The following is a 24,747-nucleotide window of genomic DNA, read 5'->3' as shown; positions in this document are numbered from 1 at the left end:
GACCCACTGGAAATGTGATATAAGAAATAAAAGCTGAAATAAATAATTCTCTACTATTATTCTGACATTTCACATTCTTAAAATAAAGTGCTGATCCTAACTGACCTAAAACAGGGAATTTTTACTAGGATTAAATGTCAGGAATTGTGAAAAACTGAGTTTAAATGTATTTGGCTAAGGTGTATGTAAACTTCCGACTTCAACTGTAAATGTGATATATTTATGAAATGTGCAATTTTTTTTTTTTTTTTTTTAAATACTGATTTTGCTTTGTCATTATGGGGTATTGTGTAGATTGATGAGGAAAATAAACAATTGAATCAATTTTAGAGGCTGTAACGTAACAAAACGTGTAAAAAGTAAAGGAGTCTGAATACTTCCCGAATGAACTGTATGTCAAAGTTGACCTATTCTATTGGTCAGCTTGTCAAGAAGGCAATTGCCCAAACAGACTCTTGGACAGTTGTGGGACGATAGATCCCAGATTCATACAACCAGTAGGCCTAAAAACATTATGAATCTGATGCAACAGATCAGAACATTTAGCTTAAAATGTTCTGAAACTATTATTCCTCAACATTATTAGCGCAGCAATGTGCACAAGGCAGAAGGATAAGCGCGAAAGTGCATTTGGCTACCAGACAATTGAAGAAAGTTGAAAACCAAAAAAACATGAGATACTTATTTCAATGGCATACGGAATCTTTATAAAATAATTGCCTCTACTTTGAAGCTCAAGCCTGCCTTCCATTGCCAATGCATTTAAATGGAAAGTGCGCTTCAATTATCAGTTGAGAAAAAAATTAATTTTGGCTCATTTTAATCATGGCCACAACTATTAAAACACAATTGCATTTAGAATTGTTGTGTAATTATTGGGATTATAAAGCGCAGACTGGCAGATTTTCCGCCCAAAGGCCTTGTATGCTGTGCGCATGTTATAAATAAGATACATTACCAATTTAATTACGCAAATTAACCCATATACCGATAAGCATGACCAGTCGAATGTATTTCCATCAATGAATAGGCTAAAAAGCATTATTTTGCAATGGGATTTTTTCCCCTTCTGGACAATTTGCCTGCGCAAATTTTATTTATCGGCCTTACTGTTTAAAAAAAAAATGTATTACTAAAAGCCGGTTATTACCACTCACATCACTTTGTTTTAGCAAGATCACATTTTTCCCCATTGTTCAACTCCCAGGTCAGAAAACCCCATGATGAGTAAATGTATTGAACAGTCAACTCATGAGGCGCAAGTGTATGTTTTTACTAGGAAAACTCACAAAATCTACACTCTCTGAAATACAAAATGATCACTATGTTCTGAATGAGAACTGCTTCTTTGTCTATGACATGTATGTTCATAACACAGAGCCCACACTATCCACTTATTAATACCAATCCAAATATCCTGAGTCACAAAACTCAAACATTACATCAAAACATTCTAGAAGTCTTATTTTGAACAGATGCATGGTGTTTTTTTTGCCATTGACTTTAGATCACAAGAGTCTCACTGTGGTTTTTTGAGGCCAGTTATGATTTTGGTTCTCACACGTGCCAACGTCAAACACATCACCAAGCTCTCATTAAATGGCTAGCATCATCAGAACTGAGGAAAAGGGGGTTCAGAGATTCCATTAAGGCAGAATATGGTTGTAACATATGTTGAGACTGTAAAAGGTACTATATGTGACAATTCAACAACAGACCGTCTCTAGTTGTCAAATTGACTGGGGCCAGCAAATCTCGTTGTCCAATTGACTGGAGCTGAGTGATTTCTACATGTTTGACGCTTGCCCTTTGATGGCCCAGTCAAGAAGTCTGCACTATTAGATTGGAATTTTGTGTGGGCCCCAAAAAATGTTTTGGGGAAAGAATATAGTGAAACTATCATTCCACTATTACTGTAGATATATTCAGGACATTTTCTGAAATTACAATGCAAAATATTACATATAGCTCCTTTAATGTTCCAGTAATCTTTAAGTTGTCTTGAAAGAGCTGGATGGGACGGCCCACTTAGAATGACACTCGTGTGCTGACTCTTCCACTGAAATGTCATCAGTAATGAGGCACTAAAACCTGCAGATGTTGTGTGTGACTGAGGCGCTCGATCTGCTAGCCACAGGCAAAGTCAAACTAAACTGCCAACTTTAAGTCAAATGATTCCTAGGTATTGACAATAGTATTATCCGGTGAAATCTCTGCACAGGTGCATAACATGATTGTTACGACAATGAAAGAAACTCAATTTCAACTGAATGGAGTCGTAATGTACACAACTCAACATAGCAACGGAACTAGATACGTGTCCAGTAAAGGAATCTCAGTTCTTGAGAATGGTCATCTTTTCTTTGAATATCCAAAACAAGCACATACAGGTATTCTGAAGGATGATTCTGAGTAAGTCTGTCTACAAATCATACAACTTCCCAGTACACTTTTACAAGGTGAATACCAGTTTAAAAATGGGCTCAGTTAAATGTTAAGAATTCCACATGGGCAAGACCTGACAAACTAAGATTGGCCAGATAAACAGAAGTAGTAATACCTTGGTATGGGAGCATGAGCACATCTGCTCTTATTACTACCTACCGTACATCGCAATCAATCACAACCCTCTGTTTGGTCACTAGCACCAACCGGCAATGATGCAATTTAAGAAAGTTTTTCCAAAAGGAGCGATTAAAACCGAGAAAAAAAACGAAACTCTCCAGACACCTCTCCAACCACACCATTTTTTTTCTCCCTCTCCTTTAGGCTCTGTTCACTGTTGTCTTCTTTTTCTCCTCTCCGTGTAACAGAGTTAGGTGATGTAGATGCGGTGGAAGTCGTTGGCCCCGAAGGCACAGTTACATTTGGGGCACTTCCTCTGTCGGGTGTCGTAGCGCGTCTTCAGACACTCGTAGCAGAACACGTGGAAGCACTTGGTGAGCACCGTCTCCTTGTCGCGGGTGTTGCAGCACGGACAACGCAGCTTCGCCTGAAAAGGGGGGCGGATGAGAGAAAATACAGGGTCAATTTGGATAGAAGATGTACCACAATAGACAATATGTGAACCATCTCATGCATTTGATAAAACAAAAGCAAGGCTATCCCATCAAGATACGTAAAGTCTCTTGTTTCACCTTGTACTGGTTAATCTCCTCCTGCAGGATCTCATCAGCATCAGTGTACACCTCCACTTTCTTCTGTTTCTCCAGCTTTCGTCGTAGCCTGGACAGGTCCTCCTATAAGTTAGACAGTCAAATACTTTAGTAGTCAAATCAAATGTTATGTCACATTCGCCAAATTGCTTACTACAAGCCCTTAAACTAGAATGGAGTTGTAAGAAAAATAAGAGTTGAGAAAATATTGACTAAATAAACTAAAGGGAAAAAATTAAGGAGTAACAATAAAATAACAATAACCAGGCTATATACAGGGAGTGCCAAGACAATGTGCGGGGGTACAGTTTAGTCAAGGTAATTGATGTAATATGTACATAGGAGTAGCAGCAGCGAGAAAAAAAAGGGGGGGGGGGGGGTCAATGCAAATAGTCCAGGTAGCCATATTATTAGTTGTTCAGCAGTCTTATGGCTTGGGGGTAGAGGCTGTTATAAAGCCTTTTGGACCTAGACTTAGTGCCGCTAGCAGAGAGAACAGTCTATGACTAGGGTGGCTGGAGTCTGTCAATTGTCAGAGAAAGGCCCTAACACGGCCTGGTATAGAGGTCTTGGATGGCAGGAAGCTTGGCCCCAGTGATGTACTGGGCCGTACGCACTACCCTCTGTAGTGCCATACCAGGTGCAGCTGTATAACCTTTTGAGGATCTGAGAACCCACACCAAATCTTCTGTCTTCTGAGGGGGAATAGTCGTTGTCGTGCCCTCTTCACGACCATATTAAACCTACTGTTAACATTCACACGCTCTAATTGTCTCTCCCACTGTATTCGCTAAAGACTTATGGGTTTGACAAATTAACATATCAGGGCTCCCTCGAAAAATATATGCTCATCTCAATGGGACTGGTTAAATAAAGGACAAATATCTAGAAAGGACAGACTTGTCAGTAGTTGTGCGTACCTGTGCTCTTTTGAGGTTGCCCAACTCCCTCTCTCTGGCGGTGCGGTTCTCAGACACAGAAACCTGGATCTCTCTCAGCTTGGACTGGGTGTGTTCCAGCTGCACCTTCAGGTCTTCAGCCAGCTGGGCTGCCTCCACCGCCTGGGGACATGGAGGGGCAAGAAACACTCAGAGATACTCCCAACAGAACGTTACAAGAAGAGTGACCAGCAATACAATTGCTCGTAATGTCCTCAGTAACCATGGTATTACAGCATAAATAGTAAAAGCAGTAGTATTGGTAAGGTAACTGTGGAAGAAGAAGAGTTTAAAAGTATCTTAGTAGTAGAGGTATTGTTTTCCTACCTTCCTCTTGTTTAGTTCTAGTGCTTGTGTGCGGACTCCTAACTCTTTCTCCAGAGTGGCCAGTGAGCTCTGGAGGATGCCCTCCTTCTCCTCCAGCTTCTGTACAACCAATAGCTGAGCTTCCACCTGTGACAGACAAAGGGAACCAATCAGACCTCTTCCTCATTGGCTCAGAAACACAAGTATTATCCGGACTTTTGTGAAGTGTTTTATTTTTTATTTCATTTCAATAGCCAATGTGGCCCAAGATATTTTTGAGGCCAAGGTTTTCGTTTAAAAAAAAAGGTTTCCCTTGCCAAATAAGTTGTGCACCTGTTTTAAATCCGCTTTGCAAGTTGCCCTGGAAATAAACACGCGAAGCGAGTCCATCCTCCACAGTCCCTCTCACCTGGGTCTTGAAGGTTAGCACCTGGTCGGCCAGCTCCTCCTTCTCCTCCCTCAGCAGCTTGTAGATCTGGTTGGACTTGATGCGTTCCGACATCAGCTTGAAGTTGGCGTCATCCTTCTCTCTCAGCTGCTGCATCAGCCGGCTGTTCTGCTCCTGCATGTCTTCAAAGGCCTGACCTGTCACATCCATCTCGCTCAGTAGGGCCTCCTCCTCCTGGACACAATGGAGAGACACAGGGGGGTGGGAGGTTGAAATAGAGTTGGCATTTGTTTTTTTATTTAACTGTTAGTTATGTAGTTTCATTTCATTGAGGTTAAATCTCCTTAACTTCTCTAGGATAGGGGGCAGCATTTTCACGTTTGGATGAAAAGCATACCCAAATTCAACTGCCAGCTACTCATCCCCAGAAGATGAGATATGCATAGTATTAGTAGATTTGGATAGAAAACTCTGAAGTTTCTAAAAAACTGTTTGAATCATGTCTGTGAGTATAACAGAACTTATTTAGCAGGCGAAACCCCGAGGACAAACCATTCAAATTTTTTTCAATGGGTTTTCATTGGGAATACAGATTTCTAATTGACCTTCTTGCAGTTCCTACCGCTTCGACTGGATGTCAGTCTTTAGAAATTGGTTGAGATTTTTTCCTTTGTGTAATGAAGAAGTACGGCCATCTTGAACGAGGGTCACTGGAAGTGTACTGTTAGAGGCGCGTGACCAGAAAGCTAGCTACAGTTTGTTTTAATCCTGTATTGAACACAGATCATCCCGTCTTCAATTTTATCGATTATTTACGTTAAAAAATACCTAAAGTTGTATTACAAAAGTAGTTTGAAATGTTTTGGCAAAGTTTACAGGTAACTTTTGAGATATTTTGTAGTCATGTTGCACAAGTTGGAACCGGTGTTTTTCTGGATCAAACGCGCCAAATAAATGGACATATATCGACGGAATTAATCGAACAAAAGGACCATTTGTGATGTTTATGGGACATATTGGAGTGCCAACACAGAAGCTCGTCAAAGGTAAGGCATGAATTATATTTTTATTTTTGCGTCGCGCCTCCAGGGTTGAAATATGCTTCTCTCTCTGTTTACTCTGCTATCCTCAGATAATAGCATAGTTTGCTTTTGCCGAAAAGCCTATTTGAATTCTGACATGTTGGCTGGATTCACAACCAGTGTAGCTTTAATTTGGTATCTTTCATGTGTGATTTAATGAAAGTTAGATTTTTATAGTAATTTATTTGAATTTGTCGCTCTGCATTTTTACTGGCTTTTGGCCAAGTGGGACGTTAACTTCTCTGGGATATGTCGGACGCTAAGAGAGAGAGACAGACAGACAGACCTGTTACAATATGCCAGATGAAAACACATTAGATCAGTGTTATTTACAGTGCATTCGGGAACATATTCAGACCCCTTGACTTGTTCCACATTTTGTTACGTTACAGCCTTATTCTATAATGGAATAAATAGTTTCTATCCTCAATCTACATACAATAACCCATAATGACAAAGCAAAAACTGTTTTTTAGAATTTGTTGCAAAGTCTACTGAAAGGGAATAGGCATTGTTGTGCCCTCTTCACGACTGTATTGGTGTGTTTGGACCATGATAGTTCGTTGGTGGACACCAAGGAAATTGAAGCTCTGAACCTGCACCACTACAGCCCTGTCGATGACAATGGGGGCGTGCTCGGCCCTACTTCACGTTGAGGGAGCGGTTGTTATCCTGGCACCACACTGCCAGGTCTCTGACCTCCCTGTAGGCTGTCTCATCGTTGTCGGTGATCACTGTTGTGTCGTCTGCAAACGTAATGATGGTTTTGGAGTCGTGCTTGGCCATGCAGTCATGGGCGAACAGGGAGTACAGGAGGAGGGGTGAGCACGCACCCCTGAGGGGCCCCCATGTTGAGGATCAGCGTGGCAGATGTTGTTACCTACCCTTACCAGCTGGTGGGGGGGCGGTCCATCAGGAATTCCAGGATCCAGATCCAGTTGCAGAGGAAGGTGTTAAGTCCCAGGGTCCTTAACTTAGTGATGAGCTTTGAGGGCACTATGGTGTTGAACACTGAGCTGTAGTCAATGAATAGTATTCTCACGATGTGTTCCTTTTGTCCAGGTGGGAAAGGGCAGTGTGGAGTGCAATAGCGATTGCGTCATCTGTGGATCTGTTGGGGAAGTATGCGAATTGGAGTGGGTCTAGGGTTTCCGGGATGATGGTGTTGAAGTGAGCCATGACCAGCCTTTGAAAGCACTTCATGGCTACCGACGTGAGTGCTACAGGGCAGTAGTCATTTAGGCAGGTTACCTTTGCTTTCTTGGGCACAGGGACTATGGTGGTCTGCTTGAAACATGTAGGTAATTACAGACTTGGTCAGGGAGAGGTTGAAAATGTCAGTGAAGACACCTGCCAGTTGGTCAGCGCATGTCCTGAGTACACTTCCTGGTAATCCATCTGGGCCTGCGGCCTTGTTAATGTTGACCTGTTTAAAAGGTCTTACTCACATCGGCTGCGGAGAGCGTGATCACACAGTAGTACGGAACAGCTGGTGCTCTCATGCATTCAGTGTTGCTTGCCTCGAAGCGCGCATAGAGGTAATTGAGCTTGTCTGGTAGGCTCGTGTCACTGGGCAGCTCGTGGCTGTGCTTCCCTTTGTAATCGGTAATAGTTTGCAAGCCCTGCAACATCCAGATGTGTCGGAGCCGGTGTAGTACGATTCGATCTTAGTCCTGTATTGACGCTTTGCCTGTTTGATGGTTCGTCGGAGAGCAAAGCGGGATTTCTTATAAGCGTCCGGGTTAGAGTCTTGCTCCTTGAAAGCGGCAGCCCTACCCTTTAGCTCAGTATGGATGAAGCCAGTGACTGATGTGGTCTACTCCTCAATGCCATCGGAAGAATCCCGGAACATTTTCCAGTTTGTGCTAGCAAAAAGTCCTGTAGCTTAGCATCTGCATCATCTGACCACTTCCCTATTGAGCGAGTCACTGGTACTTCCTGCTTTAGTTCTTGCTTGTAAGCAGGAATCAGGAGGATAGAGTTATGGTCAGATTTGCCAATTTGAGGGCGAGGGAAAGCTTTGCACGCTTCTGTGCGTGGAGTAAAGGTGGTCTAGAGTTTTTTTCCCCCCTCTGGTTGCACGTATAACATGCTGGTAGAAATGAGGTAAAACAGATTAAAGTTCCCTTGAATAATTTTTTATTTAACTAGGCAAATCAGTTAAGAACAAATTATTATTTATAATGATGACCAAGGAACAGTGGGATAACTGCCTTGTTCAGGGGCAGAACGACAGACTTTTTACCATGTCAGCTCTTGCAACCTTTCAATTACTGGCCCAACGCTCTAACCACTAGGCTACCTGCCGCCCCATTAAAGTCCCCGGCCACTAGGAGCACCGCCTCTGGCTGAGCATTTTCTTGTTTGCTTATGGCCTTATACAGCTCGTTGAGTGCCGTCTTAGTGCCAGCATTGGTTTGTGGTGGTAAATTGACAGCTATGAAAAATATAGATGAAACCTATTTTTGGTAAATAGTGTGGTCTATGGGTTATCATGAGATACTCTACCTCAGGCGAGCAAAACCTTGAGACTTCCTTAATATTAGATTTTGTGCACCAGCTGTTATCGACACAGACAGCTGTTGTTTACAAATATACACAGACACAGTCACCCCTCGTCTTACCGGAGGCAGCTGTTCTATCTTGCCGATGCACGGAAAACACAGCCAGTTGTATGTTATCCATGTAGTCGTTCAGCCACGACTCGGTAAAACATAAGATACTACAGTTAACGTCCCGTTGCTAGGATAGTCTTCATCGTAGCTCATCCAGTTTATTATCCAATGATTGCACGTTGGCTAATAGTACGGAAGGTGGAGGCGGGTTACCCACTCGCCGTCGGATTCTTACAAGGCACCACGACCTACGTCCCCTATATCGCTATCTCTTATTCATGCGAATGCTAGGGATTTGGTCCTTGTCAGGTGTCTGAAGAAAATCCTTTGCGTCCGACTCGTTAAAGAAAATAATATTTGTCCAGTAAGAGGGGAGTGATTGCTGTTCTGATATCCAGTAGTTCTTTTTTGGTCATAAGAGATGGTGGTAGAAACATTATGTACAAAATAAGTTACAAATAACGCAAAACACACAATCACAATTGGTTAGGAGCCCGTAAAACAGCAGCCATCTCCTCTGGCTCCATTAGTCTTACTAATATCACAATTACATAGTTGTTCAGACCCTTTAAATCAGTACTTTATTGAAGCACCTTTAGCAGAGATTACAGCCTCAAGTGTTCTTGGGTATGACCCTACAAGCTTGGCACACCTGTATTTGGGGAGTTTCTCCCATTCTTCTCTGCAGATCCTGTCAAGGTTGGATGGTTAGAGTCCGCTGCACAGCTATTTTCAGGTCTCTCCAGAGATGTTCGATCGGGTTCTAATCCAGGCTCTGGCTGGACCACTCGAGGGCATTGAGATTTGTCCCGAAGCCACTGCTGCATTGTCTTGGCTGTATGCTTTAGGGTCGTTGTCTTGTTGGAAGGTGAACTGGTGAAGTGCTGCAGAGATGGTTGTACTTCTGGAAGGTTCTTCCATCTCCACAGAGGAACTCTGGAGCTCTGTCAGAGTGACTATCGGGTTCTTAGGTCACCTCCCTGACCAAGGCCCTTCTCCCCAGATTGCTCAGTTTGGCCGGGCGGCCAAAGCATCTTGGTGGTTCCAAACTTCTTCCATTTAAGAATGATGGGGACCTTCAATGCTGCAGAATTTTTTTGGTACCCTTTCCCAGATCTGTGCCTCGACATGATCCTATCTCGGAGCTCTTTGGAAAATTCCTTCGACCTCATGGCTTGGTTTTTTCTCTGACATGCACTGTCAACTGTTGGACGTTATATAAACAGGTGTGTGTCTTTACAAATCATATCCAATCAATTGAATTTACCTCAGGTGGACTCCAATAAAGTTGTAGAAAGATCAAGGATGATCAATGGAAACAGGATGCACCTGAGCTCAATTTCGAGTCTCATCGCAAAGGTTCTGAATACTTATGTAAATGTGGTATGTTTTTTTCTTTTAATACATTTGCAAACATTTCTAAAAACCTGTTTTTGCTTTGTCATTATGGGGTATTGTGTGTAGATTGATGATAAATGACATTTTATTACAATTTTAGAATAAGACTAATGTAGCAAAATTTGTCAAAGTCAAGGGGCCTGAGTACTTTCCGACTGCACTGTATCTTGCAATGTACCTGAACGTCTCACACAATGTCATTTTAACTACACTGAACAAAAATATAAAAACGCAACATGCAACCATTTCAAAATTTTTACTGAGTTAAAGTTCATATAAGGAAATCAGTCAATTGAAATACATTCATTATGCCCTAATCTATGGATTTCACATGACTGGGAATACAGATATGCACCTGTAGGTCACAGATGCCTTAAAAATAAGGTAGGGGCATGGATCAGAAAACCAGTCAGTATCTGGCGTGACCACCTCATGCAGCGCAACACATGTCCTTTGCATAGAGTTGATCAGGCTGTTGATTGTGGCCTGTGGAATGTTGTCCCACTCCTCTTGAATAGTTGTGCGAAGTTGCTGAACATTGGCGGGAACTGGAACACGCTGTCGTACACGTCGATCCAGAGCATCCCAAACATGTTCAACTGGTGACATGTCTGGTGAGTATGCAGGCCATGGAAGAGATGGGACATTTTCAACTTCCAGGAATTGTGTACAACACCCTGCAACATGGAGCCATGCATTATCGTGCCGAAACATTAAGTGATGGCGGCAGCAGATCAATCGCATGACAATGGGCCTCAGGATCTTGTGCATTCAAATTGCTATAGATAAAATGCAATTGTGTTCATTGTCTGTAGCTTATGCCCACCCATATAATAACCCCACTGCCACCATGGGGCCCTCTGTTAACAACATTGACATCAGCAAACCGCTCGCCCACAAGTTCGCCCTCACGTCTGCCCGGTGAAATCAGTGAAGAGCACACTTCTCCAGCGTGCCAGTGGCCATCGAAGGTGAGCATTTGCCCACTGAAGTCGGTTACATCTCCGAACTGCAGTCAGCTAAAAACCCTGGACCAGGACCTCCACATCCGGCTTCCTCACCTGCGGGATCATCTGAGACCAGCCACCCGGACAGCTGATGAATCTGTGGGTTTGCACAACCGAAGAATTTCTGCACAAATCTGGGCTGGTGTGGTTACACATGGTCTGCAGTTGTGAGGCCGGTTGGACGTACTGCCAAATTCTCTAAAACGACGTTGGAGCCGGCTTATGTTAGAGAAATGAACATTCAATTCTCTGGCAACAGCTCTGGTAGACATTCCTGTAGTCAGCATGCCAATTGCATGCTCCCTCAACTTGAGACATCTGCGGCATTGTGTGACCAACCTGCACATTTTAGAGTGGCCTTTTCTTGTCTACCAGCACAAGGTGCACCTATGTAATAATCATGCTTCTTGATTTCACACACCTGTCAGGTGGATGGATTATCTTGGCAAAGGAGACATGGTGCTCACTAAGCTTTTTGTGTGTATGGAAAACCTCTAATATCTATTTTAGCTCATGAAACATGGGACCAACTTTACATGTTGCGTTTATATTTTTGTTCAGTGTAATATGTATCAACGGACTTTACTATGACGCTTCATCTGAACAGCATTGCGTTGCGATATAGGGTAGGACAATTTTACGACTGTATTGTCTATTGACAATGTTTGACAGCCATCGTCGATGGTGATGACATTGTGATGTCACAAACGATGGTTTAGTATATTAAAATTTTTACTGCACCTCCGGAGTCTGGCAGGACACAACAGCAAGACGACATGTCAAATGGCCTATTCCCCATTTGTCATAGCTTAATACATATGGTAGTTATATGGTATTATATACATAATGCAAGAGAACAATGTAGAAAGAGCGGATAGCACCAAAGCAGCACAAAATGTCAGACAGGTCCTAACATGTTTTTCCCCTCTCCAATGTCGGATGATCACGGGCCTTTTGCAGCTAATTAGTTGTCTGGCTTATTGTTTTAAAATCTTGATTTCCCCTTTCTCCACAATCCTCATTCGATTCGAATGTGACTTGTTGGCCGAGACATAACCCACTCTCAACCATCGAATTAACCTAGTGGCCTAACGGAGTTCCATCTCAGAAAGTTGTTTGCCATTAGCCTCAATAAAAACAGTAAAGTAATAATGAGAACAAACAATAGCAAGATTGGTCAAGTAAAGCAGAAACCTAAGGCAAAATAAATTGTGCTGTTGGAAAATCCCTTCTTGCGAACCAAACAGCCAATAATATAGGCTGATACCATAGGCTACTGTCAATACAAGTTGCACTAAACATTACTTTCACAAGTTAAACTAACACATATAATATTGTCAGTGTTTATTCATGTCATTGAATTGCTCAACAGGTAATTGGGCATAAGCTCCCGCAGCAGCACATTCAGAAAGCTGGAACGAAAAACAAATGAATGATAATTCTGTGTTTTCAATAACTTAATTTGTGCATTTATATAAAAATGAACAATCAGATAAAAATACTATTTAGCCTATAACATTCTTTATAACACTTGAATGAACATTGGCTTAGGCTAAAAATGAATAGGCCTATTATCCTTAGGCTATGCCATTTACCCATCGAACTGTGTCACAGCATCATCGGACTGAGCTTGTTGTCATTGCAGGCAATCGCAACGCTGTGTGTTACAGGGAAGACATCCTCCTCCCTCATGTGGTACCCTTCCTGCAGGCTCATCCTGACATGACCCTCGAGCATGACAATGCCACCAGCCATACTGCTCGTTCTGTGCGCGATTTCCTGCAAGGCAGGAATGTCAGTGTTCCGCCATGGCCAGCGAAGAGCCCGGATCTCAATCCCATTGAGCACGTCTGGGACCTGTTGGATCGGAGGGTGAGGGCTAGGGCCATTCCCCCCAGAAATGTCCTGAAACTTGCAGGTGCCTTGGTGGAAGAGTGGGGTATCATCTCACAGCAAGAACTGGCAAATCTGGTGCAGTCCATGAGGAGATGCACTGCAGTACTTAATGCAGCTGGTGGCCACACCAGATACTGACTGTTACTTTTGATTTTGACCCCCCCTTTGTTCAGGGACACATTACTCCATTTCTGTTAGTCACATGTCTGTGGAACTTGTTCATGTTATGTTCATTACAAATATTTACACATGTTAAGTTTGCTGAAAATAAATGCAGTTTACAGTGAGAGGACGTTTCTTTTTTTCGCTACTTTTTACCCCTTTTTCATGATATCCAATTGGTAGTTAGTCTTGTCCCATCGCTGCAACTCTCGTACAGAGTTAGAGGCGAAGGTCGAGAGCACAACCCCGCCAAGCCGCACTGCTTCTTGACACACTGCTTAATTAACCCAGAAGCCAGCCGCACCAATGTGTTGGAGGAAACACTGTACAGCTGCGACCGAAGTCAGCGTGCATGCGCCAGGCCGCCCACAAGGTGTCGCTAGAGCACGATGGGAAAAGGACATCCCAGCCAGCTAAACCCTCCCCTAACCCGGACAACGCTGGGACAATTGTGCGCTGCCTCATGGGTCTCCCGATCGCGGCCAGCTGCAACACAGCCCGGGATCGAACCCGGATCTGTAGTGACGCATCTAGCACGACTACTGCGCCACTCGGGAGGCCACTGATGAGTATTTTTATGGACAAGAGAAACATAACCCTACCAATTTGAAACCCCGTCCTCTAAGTGCGATACCTCACTTATTCCATTGAAATCCCCGGTCAAAAGAAACAAAGAAATGGAAAAGCCACCGCAATTGTGATATTGAACATATTCAGCACCTCTGCAAAAGGTTTGAATGTGTAGTGGAAATACAGTACCTGTTTGGTGGCCGTGAGCTTCTTCTGTAGGTGATCGATCGTCTCCTCTGCCACGCGTATCTTCCTGAGAGCGTCCTCATCAGCCAGCTTCTTGCTCTCCTTCCTCTCCCTCTCCTCCAGCTCTCGAACCCGCACCCGCAACTCATCCACCTGGGACACAGAGGGTGGATTTAGGTATAACACACGGACTGAGACACTACTTCAGCTTGTAGTGGGGGGTAGATTCAGATAACACTAACCATCTCATGAATTGACTTTGAATGATAACCTACAGTTCAGGTTGGAATTTGAAGAAGTCAAAGAGCAAACCTCGGCTTTAGACTTGCGCTCTGCTGCCATAAGCTGCACTTTGTCTCGCTGCTCTTTGGGAGCTGATTTATACATGTCCAAAAGTAGCTTCATCTCCTTCTGAGACTCCTGGGCTTTCCTGAGGGGAGAGGAGAATGAACAGTAGAAGAGTTAGCACTACCTAACTCCAGAATAAAACAATGAGTTAAGTCCTCTACTATATGACAGTACCCTTAATTCGATATAAAATATGAGTTGTGTGTTCTGTGACCAAAAACTTAACATACTTAAGTTCCGCCCTCAGCATCTTCAGAGTGTCCGAATCTTTTCTCTTCAACTCTTCGCTGCGCTGACGCTCCCTCTCCCGCTCCCTCTCTCGCTCCCTCTCGGCCTCCCTCTCTCTCTCCCGGGACCGCTGTCTCTCCAGCTCCCTCCTCCTCTCCTCCTCCTCTTCTTGGTCTTCATCCTCTTCCTTCTTCACCTCCAGGCTGTCGCTCACCGGCTCCTCCAACGACAGAAGCCCAGTGTCACCACTCTGGCACCGCAACTGACAAAGGGACGGGGATAGAAAATGGTTTTGGGACACCGATCGCATTTATCACATTGTCGTACCAAATATCATGATTCAAGTGTCATGTTTATCCTTAATTATTAACCAAATATTGTGCATCTCAAGTTTTGTGGAACCATGACCTAACCACCTCACCAGGGCAAACTCCAGGCTGTAGTTAACCTATAATAAGGGTCCAGAGTTTGACCTGGTCAGGTCCTACAGCTCTATCTATGAACTACGCATATTGATTAAATATTCTTAGGGAGCAGAAGAAAGTCTATTGGTCTCATGTGCAGGATCAGCTGCCTACCTTGTTAATCTCCATCTGTGTTTCTCTGAGCTTCCGCTTGTAGCGCTGCACGTCACCTTTCAGCTGGTGGTTGTGGTTCTGGAGGCTGCTGATGAGGTGTCGCATCTCTCTGTTGATTGGGCCTAAAGGAAAGATCAAATGGGACAGAGGTGTCGATAAGATAATGACCATGCGTTTCAGTCAGCGCTGTCGCAGTGTTTTGTCCAACTATTGTTGGTGGCGTAAACTTGTGAGCAATATGGATAGTGATAACAGGATAGGATACATTCCTCCCAAACACAGTCAACATCCTTGGTTACAGAACATTTTTTAAATAAACAAGACATGCATATATTACTAAGCACATAAGATCACTGACAATCGTTCATTCAAACTTCTCACAGAAAAACATGAGCTTTTTTATGAGAAACCTTTAGTGATAGAAACAAGCCTAGGGCGTGGGAGGTGTTGTGGAGATTATGATACGTTACCTGCTTGCTCATTGGCCGCCAGGTTCTGCTCAAACTCGATACGCAGCATTTCATACTCCTTGCGCACCTGGGCCAGCGTGTCTTCCAGCTGGATGACCTCAGTGCGGAGCTTCTTCTGTAGTGACAGCTCGTCACTCTGAAAAGATGACGAACACCAACTTTTGTTGACGGCTGTCAAACAGCGACATCACACCAATCTCTGACCTCATGACTACTAGTGTTGGCCATTTTTTATAGATTGTGACGTAATCCACTTTCACGGTTGCCACGGCATTACCTTTCCAACCACATATATTCCTGTTGCATTCATGATATACACAACTCAAAAAAAATAAAGGGACCACTAAAATAACACATCCTAGATCTGAATGAATGAAATATTCTTATTAAATACTTTTTTCTTTACATAGTTGAATGTGCTGACAACAAAATCACACAAAAATTATCAATGGAAATCAAATTTATCAACCCATGGAGGTCTGGATTTGGAGTCACACTCAAAATTAAAGTGGAAAACCACACTACAGGCTGATCCAACTTTGATGTAATGTCCTTAAAACAAGTCAAAATGAGGCTCAGTAGTGTGTGTGGCCTCCACGTGCCTGTATGACCTCCCTACAACGCCTGGGCATGCTCCTGATGAGGTGGCGGATGGTCTCCTGAGGGATCTCCTCCCAGACCTGGACTAAAGCATCCGCCAACTCCTGGACAGTCTGTGGTGCAACGTGGCGTTGGTGGATGGAGCGAGACACGATGTCCCAGATGTGCTCAATTGGATTCAGGTCTGGGGAACGGGCGGGCCAGTCCATAGCATCAATGCCTTCCTCTTGCAGGAACTGCTGACACACTCCAGCCACATGAGGTCTAGCATTGTCTTGCATTAGGAGGAACCCAGGGCCAACCGCACCAGCATATGGTCTCACAAGGGGTCTGAGGATCTCATCTCGGTACCTAATGGCAGTCAGGCTACCTCTGGCGAGCACATGGAGGGCTGTGCGGCCCCCCAAAGAAATGCCACCCCACACCATGACTGACCCACCGCCAAACCGGTCATGCTGGAGGATGTAGCAGGCAGCAGAACGTTCTCCACGGCATCTCCAGACTGTCACGTCTGTCACATGTGCTCAGTGTGAACCTGCTTTCATCTGTGAAGAGCACAGGGCGCCAGTGGCGAATTCTTGGTGTTCTCTGGCAAATGCCAAACGTCCTGCACGGTGTTGGGCTGTAAGCACAACCCCGACCTGTGGACGTCGGGCCCTCATACCACCCTCATGGAGTCTGTTTCTGACCGTTTGAGCAGACACATGCACATTTGTGGCCTGCTGGAGGTCATTTTGCAGGGCTCTGGCAGTGCTCCACCTGCTCCTCCTTGCACAAAGGCGGAGGTAGCGGTCCTGCTGCTGGGTTGTTGCCCTCCTACGGCCTCCTCTACGTCTCCTGATGTACTGGCCTGTCTCCTGGTAGCGCCTCCATGCTCTGGACACTATGCTGACAGACACAGCAAACCTTCTTGCCACAGCTCGCATTGATGTGCCATCCTGGATGAGCTGCACTACCTGAGCCACTTGTGTGGGTTGTAGACTCCGTCTCATGCTACCACTAGAGTGAAAGCACCGCCAGCATTCAAAAGTGACCAAAACATCAGCCAGGAAGCATAGGAACTGAGAAGTGGTCTGTGGTCACCACCTGCAGAACCACTCCTTTATTGGGGGTGTCTTGCTAATTGCCTATAATTTCCACCTGTTGTCTATTCCATTTGCACAACAGCATGTGAAATTTATTGTCAATCAGTGTTGCTTCCTAAGTGGACAGTTTGATTTCACAGAAGTATGATTGACTTGGAGTTACATTGTGTTGTTTAAGTGTTCCCTTTATTTTTTTGAGCGGTGTACGTGCCAGACCTGGGTTCAAGTAGTATTAGTTCTCTATCAAATACTTTAGATGTGCTTGATTGAGCTTGCCTGGCACAATGGAACCAATGGAATAGTCCCAAAAGTTCAAACCCCATCCATCTGGTACCCCAGACAGGCTCAATCAAGCGCAGTTAAAGCATATTAAAAAAATGGGTCTGATACGCTGAAATTTTGATTTTAAATCAGTGGCTCCCTCCTACACAAGTCATTTGTCAGTTTATCTTATCCAAAGCAACAACCAGTGCATTGAACTAAGGGAGGTAAAACAACCAAGTTCACAATGACTGCAAGTAAAACTTATCTGCTAAATTTGTGCTTCTGACCTCCATATGCTCTATCTGTCTGAGGTGGGCGTTCTTGGCGGTGAGGAGCAGGGCCCGGGCCTCGTCCAGCTGGGTCTTCACCCCGAGAGACTCATTGTAAAGCAGTGAGAACTGGGACTGCAGGCACTTGTAGTCCGCGGTCTCCTTCACCACCTCCTCTGGAATATTTTTCAGGTCCAACTGAAAAGGAGTTAAGTGAGTGAGTTACCCCCCCCCCTCATACACTGTAAGATGCCTTGGGACCTGGTGAAAAACTATATAAACGCAATCAATTTGGGATAGAGTAAACAGAAAAGTAAATACATTCATTGATATTACATACAGAGCATAGATTCAATGATCATAATGACAAACACAAGTTATTGTGTTTATACATTCGACAATTATTGTCTTCCTTAACTTGACACCTGACTCATCAAGACTGTCTAAATAGTGAGCATATCCTTTGTTAAGCAGACAAGAGTATTGCAGTGAGTTTAGTCTTGTATCCCCTCAGAGGAGACGACTTCTGCACCTTGAGCTTCTCACTCTCCCTCACAGCCTCTTGGAGCTCCTGCTGTAGTTTCTCCAGTTCCGCCATGCGATTGTTGGCCAGCTCCTGGTTCTGCTCCAACTCTGCATTCAGGCTCTCAAACTAACAGACATATTAATGACAGTATGAAGTTAAATTATTATCACTTTTGGCACCAATTTAACTCCATATGACTGGGTTGGAATACAACAATGTATCAAAACAAGACTGAAGGGAAGCTCAAGAATACGGTAAAAAAAAAAAAAAAAGGTGACAAGTCTGCACTCACCTTCTGTATATTGAGAGTTATCTGGCCTCCGGGTAGCCCCCCTGAGCTGCCAGTGGTGTAGTAACCCGAGTTCAACTGGACAGAACAATCATAAGAAGTGTTTAGCGAACTTGGCCCGTACATTAGTACAGACACTAACCCAGAAATATTACAATAGTAATATAGATGTGGTTACAGTCTTCATTTAGACTGTACAATATCAAAACATGATTTTACACATGTACATACAGCAGGACATAGATAAACACACACAGCTGCGATTCAATGGCTGGCATGCTCTGATGCCTTATCGCTGGACATAGATGCATAATGGAGAGTGACGTCAGCAATGATGAGACACAGGACTATACACACACACACACACAGAGTATACACACCCACGCACACAAATGAAACAAACCTGCTCAAGTGCTTCAGCGAGATGCTTGTTGAGCTTCTGTTCCCTCTTACGGAGCTTCTCGATGTCCCACTGCAGATCCTCCACAGCAGTCTCCATCTCAGACACCTTGGTCTCCGAGCTCGTCACCTTATCCACAAGCTCATTGTACTGAACAAGAGAAGTACAGATGAGAGAACGTTTGATTAAGAAATTGACTGGATGAGTTTACACAATCGCCATGTATTACCACCGATGAGAAATGGCAGACGTTCATATTGAGGATACAAAAGCCTGAGAGAACACACCGTGGAGATGTGGGCATTCACAATCCACCCACACACACCCACCCACACACACTACATTATAGGATGAGGCAAAGTACCTCCATAGACATCTTGTGGTGTCTGCCCTGCAGGGAGGAGGCCAGGTCTTGCAGTCTGCTATTCTCCTCCAGCAGAGTGCGATTCAGACGGAGCAGCTCTTCCTGGCCGTCGTCCTCACACACTGACAAAGACAACACAGTTACTAGGGTTACTCAACTGTGAATGTCACAGTAGGGAACTCCTCTACATGTTTATGCCACATTTAGAACCCAAATGCTTCCACAACAACAAAGTGAAATAAACTATTGTCCCTAGTCATGAGTGAGTCTGAATAGTTACCTGCGGACTGGATCTGGGTGCATAGGCTGTCGATGCGGCTGTGCAACCTATCGAAGACGCAGACCATGCAAGCAGCGGCCTCTTTGCTAAACTGCATCCTGTCCTGCAGCTGCAGGCTGAGCTCCTCCTCACTGCTGTTGTCCAGAATGGAGAGGAAGGCCTTGGCACTCTCACTGAGGGAAGTAGTGGGCGGCGGTGCTACAGACCATGGTGATAAGTAAAAATGGACGGGAGGACTTAGGATGTGGTTGAAAATATAAATGTGGCACAAGTGCTAGAAAGGTGTACTGCTTTGTTAAGTTTCCATACCTCACATCAGTTATTACAGGTGGCAAAGCAATGGACTTGGAGGTATCACTACTGCGGATCAGTGGCTAGATATGCATAGATAAAAGGTTGAGCGAGCGAGAGAGCAGGGATCATCTTTACCTGTTGTCGAGTCCTGCTGTGGTTCAGGAGCTTTCTCCATAACATCAGGTGGGGGAGGCTGTTGCTCCTCGTGTTCTGGTGCTGGAGGAGGGGGTGGTGGGATCATCATACCATCCTCTTCTATTGGGGTAGGGGCAGAGACCGGCATAGTAGGCGTTGCCGGAACCACCGTGGGGTCAATGCGTAGGCGCAGGACGTGAACATTTTCTTCCAACTGGAAGTTAAAGAAAGAGTAATTCAGTATGTGTGGGGGTTAAATTTTAGGTTAAGCATACAGTACAAGTCAAAGGTTTGGACACACCTACTCATTCAAAGGTTAATTTTTTATTTATTTTTTATAACAGTGAAGACATCAAAACTGAAGTAACACATATGGAATCATGTAGTAACCAAAAAAGTGTTAAACAAATCAAAATGTATTTCAGATTCTTCAAAGTAGCCACCCTTTGCCTTGATGACAGCTTTGCACACTCTTGGCATTCTGTCAACCAGCTTCATGAGTTAGTCACCTGGAATGCATTTCAATTAACTGTTGTGCCTTGTTAAAAGTACATTTGTTTAATTTCTTTCCTTCTTAATGCGTTTGAGCCAATCAGTTGTGTTGTGACAAGGTAGGGGTGGTATACAGAAGATAACCCTACTTGGTAAAATACCAAGTCCATATTATGGCAAGAACAGCTCAAATAAGCAACGCGAAATGAAAGTCCATCATTACTTTAACTCATGAAGGTCAGTCAATCCAGAAGATTTCAAGAACTGAAAGTTTCTTCAAATGCCGTCGCAAAAACCACCAAGCGCTAGGAATGAAGATCCAGAGTTACTTCTGCTGCAAAGGATAAGTTCATTAGAGTTAGCCTCAGAAATTGCAGCCAAAATAAATGTTTCACAGAGTTCAAGTAACAGACATCTCAACATCAACTGTTCAGAGGAGACTGCATGAATCAGGCCTCCATGGTCGAATTGCTGCAAAGAAACCACTACTAAAGTTCACCAATAAGAAGAAGAGACTTGCTTGGGCCAAGAACCACGAGCAATGGACATTAGACCGGTGGAAATCTGTCCTTTGGTCTGTTGAGTCCAAATTTGAGATTTTTGGTTCCAACCGCCGTGCCTTTGTGAGACGCAGAGTAGGTGAATGGATGATCTCCGTATGTGCAGTTCCCACCGTGAAGCATGGAGAAGGAGATGTGATGGTGCTTTGCCGGTGGCACTGTTGGTGATTTATTTAGAATTCAAGGCACACTTAACCAGCATGGCTACCACAGCATTCTGCAGCGATACGCCATCCCATCTGGTTTGGGCATAGTGGGACTATCATTTGTTTTTCAACAGGATAATGACCCAACACACCTCCAGGCTGTGTAAGGGCTATTTGACCAAGAAGGAGAGTGATGAAGTCCTGCATCAGATGACATGGCCTCCAATCACTCGACCTAAACCCAATTGAGATGGTTTGGGATGAGTTAGTCCGCACAGTGAAGGAAAAGCAGCCAACAACTGCTCAGCATATGCGGGAACTCCATCAAAACTGTTGGAAAAGCATTCCAGGTGAAGCTGGTTGAGAGACTGCCAAGAGTGTGCAAAGCTGTCATCAAAGCAAAGGGTGGCTACTTTGAAGAATCTAAAATATATTTTGATTTGTTTAACACTTTTTTGGTTACTACATGATTCCATATGTGTTACTTCAGTTTTAAAGTCTTCACTATTATATATTTTTTTAAATAACCCTTGAATGAGTAGGTGTGTCCAAACTTTTGACTGGTACTGTATGTCTATGATCCTTCAAAGCAGCAAACGATTGTGGAATGTACGTACCTGGGACCAGTAACGATTCACAATGAGCAGTGTGGTATCATCAGTGGCTTGTCGCTTTTCCAGCTTCTCGATCTTCTCTCGCAGCTCGTCCTCCATGGTCTGCCTCTGCTCCAGACGCTCACTCAGCTTCTTATTCTTAAACTGGATCACTTTCATGTCCATTTCCTCCTGCAGATGTGAAATACATGATCATGAAGATGATATACTTCATTATAGACAAGACCAAGATGTGGAGGCAAAAAAATAGTGACTAACCGTAGAGGACACTCCCCCAATGCGTATTGGCTCAATGAGAGTGGTGGTGGTCTTCTCCTCTTTTTTACTCTTTTTCTCAGGTGGACCAGGGGGGCTGTCCCCACCTGAGACTCGCTTCCCTCCCCCGGTGCCAGACATCATTGCTGCTTATGCAACCTAAGTGTGACAGCTGTTTTAGGACACAAAGCTGATGAAAAATGTACATTTCGTTTTAACATAATTCATCAGCTGACAGTTACTCTGTGATGGCGAAAGAGACATTTAGCAATATAGACATTTAGCGTTGATGACAAGACTGATTATCTCCCCTTGTCAACAACACGAGGGTTTTGTCATTGTCACCAACTCTTGAAGTTAAATTTCGCTAATGTTACTGAAGCTAACGACTATCTGGTATCTAACTACAAATAATTTGTGTTTGTTTCTTACAATTGTTGGCGAATAAATTTAGATTTGTAAATGTCAATTCAATTAAGGCCAGAATGTTCCGCCAGCTAACTTGCAAGCTATCCAGTTTCCGATGTTAGAATTATGTGCACCTAAACTTGCAAAGTGGCCATCAAAAACTTGGCATGTGTATGTATGTACGTTAGCTACCTAAATAGCGGTAGTTGCGTCTTAGCTATATTTTACTACCTAGTATAGCTTTTGTAAGAATCTATCTAGCTTACAGGCTAATGCTGGCTGTAAAGAATGCTAGCAGATTAGCAACTGTGAGTACAATGGCTGTGAGTATAATACGGCGTATTTCCTCGAATCAGTTTTAAATGCAATCATATATAAGGTAGTATTAATTAATTCACGTTTTTATTTCACGATCACTAAGAAATATGACAAACCTTTCAGAAAGAGACCTCGTACAACATTACCACTAACCGGAGATGACGACAGTAGCTATTTCCTGTATAGCACAGTAAGTGTACTTCTTCTTCTTCTTCTATGAGGTTTAACAGCGGTTGGCATCCAATTTGTTGCATTACCGCAACCTACTAACTGGAGTACAACTCCCGTACACTTTGCTTGCTAGATAAAATGTAATATATACCCTACCATCTAACACTACAATCACTCATTTCAAAATAAAAATAAACACCACCCTACTCCACTAATTAAATGTATTTTTTCCTTCCTCATGTCATCATCCTGAAAGGATGGGACATCACCACTTAACACACCCTGTAACTCTTCTGATGTCAAGTCTGGCACACCCAAATACCTCTCTGCAGCTGCCACCACAACCTCCATTTTCTGCGACTTCCGTTCCATTCCTGCCGTACAGTTGATAACCACTGCTATAAATGCTAAAAATCCAGTCTTACTGAACTTTATATAACTTTTTTGGCTTATCCCACTGTACTGGTATATCTCTACTACTCTCACTACTCCTCCCCTTCTGCACATCTTGGACCCTCCCTCCTACACACTGCTGCCACATGCTTGACACCTGTAACATCGTAATGTATTCGGCACATACGCTCGTACAGGATTACATACAGTCGGAAGTTTACATACACTTAGGTTGGAGTCATTAAAACTCGTTTTTCAACCACTCCACAATTTTCTTGTTAACAAACTATAGTTTTGGCAAGTCGGTTAGGACATCTACTTTGTGCATGACAGAAGTACTTTATCCAACAATTGTTTGCAGATTATTTCACTTATATTTCACTGTACCACAATTCCAGTGGGTCAGAAGTGTACATACACTAAGTTGACTGTGCCTTTAAACAGCTTGGAAAATTCCAGAAAATTACGTTTTAAAAGGTTCTGATAGGCTAATTGACATAATTTGAGTCAATTGGAGGTGTACCTGTGGATGTATTTCAAGGCCTACCTTCAAACTCTTTGCTTGACATCATAGGAAAATCAAAAGAAATCAGCCAAGACCTCAGAAAAAAAATTGTAGACCTCCACAAGTCTGGTTCATATTTGGGAGCAATTTCCAAACGCCTGAAGGTACCATGTTCATCTGTACAAACAATAGAAAGCAAGTATAAATACCATGGGACCACGCAGCCATCATACTGCTCAGGAAGGAGACACGTTCTGTCTCCTAGAGATGAACGTATTTTGGTGCAAAAAGTGCAAATCAATCTCAGAACAACAGCAAAGGACCTTGTGAAGATGCTGGTGGAAACAGGTACAAAGGTATCTATATCCACAGTAAAACGAGCGCCCTATATCGACAAAACCTGAAAGGCCGCACAGCAAGGAAGAAGCCACTGCTCCAAAACCTCCATAAAAAGGCCAGACTACGGTTTACAACTGCACATGGGGACAAAGATCGTACTTTTTGGAGAAATGTCCTCTGGTCTGATGCAAAAAAAAAAAGAACGGTTTGGCCATAATGACCATCGTTATGTTTGGAGGAAAAAGGGGGATGCTTGCAAGCCGAAGAACACCATTCCCACCATGAAGCACGGGGGTGGCAGCATCATGTTGTGGGGGTGCTTTGCTGCAGGAGGGATTGGTGTACTTCACAAAATAGATGGCCTCATCAGGGGGGGGAAATTCTGTGGATATATTGAAGCAACATCTCAAGACATCAGTCAGGAAGTTAAAGCTTGGTCGCAAATGGGTCTTCCAAATGGACAATGACCCCAAGCATACTTCGAAAGTTGTGGCAAAATGGCTTTAGGCCAATAAAGTCAAGGTATTAGAGTGGCCATCACAAGGCCTTGACCTCAATCCCATAGAACATTTGTAGACAGAACTGAAAAAGTGTGTGTGAGCAAGGAGGCCTACAAACCTGACTCACTTACACCAGCTCTGTCAGGAGGAATGGGCCAAAATTCACCCAACTTATTGTGGGAAGCTTGTGGAAGGCTACCTGAAACGTTTGAC

At 43.8% G+C, this 24,747-nt stretch overlaps 1 protein-coding gene across 2 annotated transcripts; it reads right to left on the bottom strand.

The window, feature by feature from the left end:
* Window positions 1-1,249: 1,249 nt before the first annotated feature.
* On the bottom strand, window positions 1,250-22,806 carry LOC120060887 (E3 ubiquitin-protein ligase BRE1B-like). 2 transcript variants are annotated; one of them, XM_039010305.1, is made up of 20 exons: window positions 22,743-22,806; window positions 21,904-22,059; window positions 21,649-21,816; window positions 19,834-20,047; window positions 19,405-19,602; window positions 19,125-19,246; window positions 18,764-18,910; window positions 18,364-18,438; window positions 18,078-18,197; window positions 17,564-17,743; window positions 15,328-15,463; window positions 14,858-14,979; window positions 14,282-14,541; window positions 14,016-14,133; window positions 13,707-13,856; window positions 4,809-5,021; window positions 4,421-4,546; window positions 4,076-4,216; window positions 3,138-3,239; window positions 1,250-2,992 (listed from the first exon to the last, which is right to left on the bottom strand). In XM_039010305.1, exons 2-20 carry the CDS (start codon window positions 22,042-22,044, stop codon window positions 2,816-2,818), a joined length of 2,910 nt encoding a protein of 969 aa, XP_038866233.1. In that variant the 5' UTR covers window positions 22,045-22,059; window positions 22,743-22,806; the 3' UTR covers window positions 1,250-2,815. The 2 variants fall into 2 exon arrangements, with proteins under 2 accessions (XP_038866233.1, XP_038866232.1); XM_039010304.1 differs by having other exon boundaries at window positions 21,904-22,072; window positions 22,743-22,785.
* Window positions 22,807-24,747: the final 1,941 nt, after the last annotated feature.

Source organism: Salvelinus namaycush, chromosome 16 (assembly GCF_016432855.1).
Source record: "Salvelinus namaycush isolate Seneca chromosome 16, SaNama_1.0, whole genome shotgun sequence".
Classification (NCBI taxonomy): domain Eukaryota; kingdom Metazoa; phylum Chordata; class Actinopteri; order Salmoniformes; family Salmonidae; genus Salvelinus; species Salvelinus namaycush.
The sequence above is the reverse complement of the archived record's forward strand: the minus strand, read 5'-3'. Positions and strand labels throughout refer to the sequence as shown.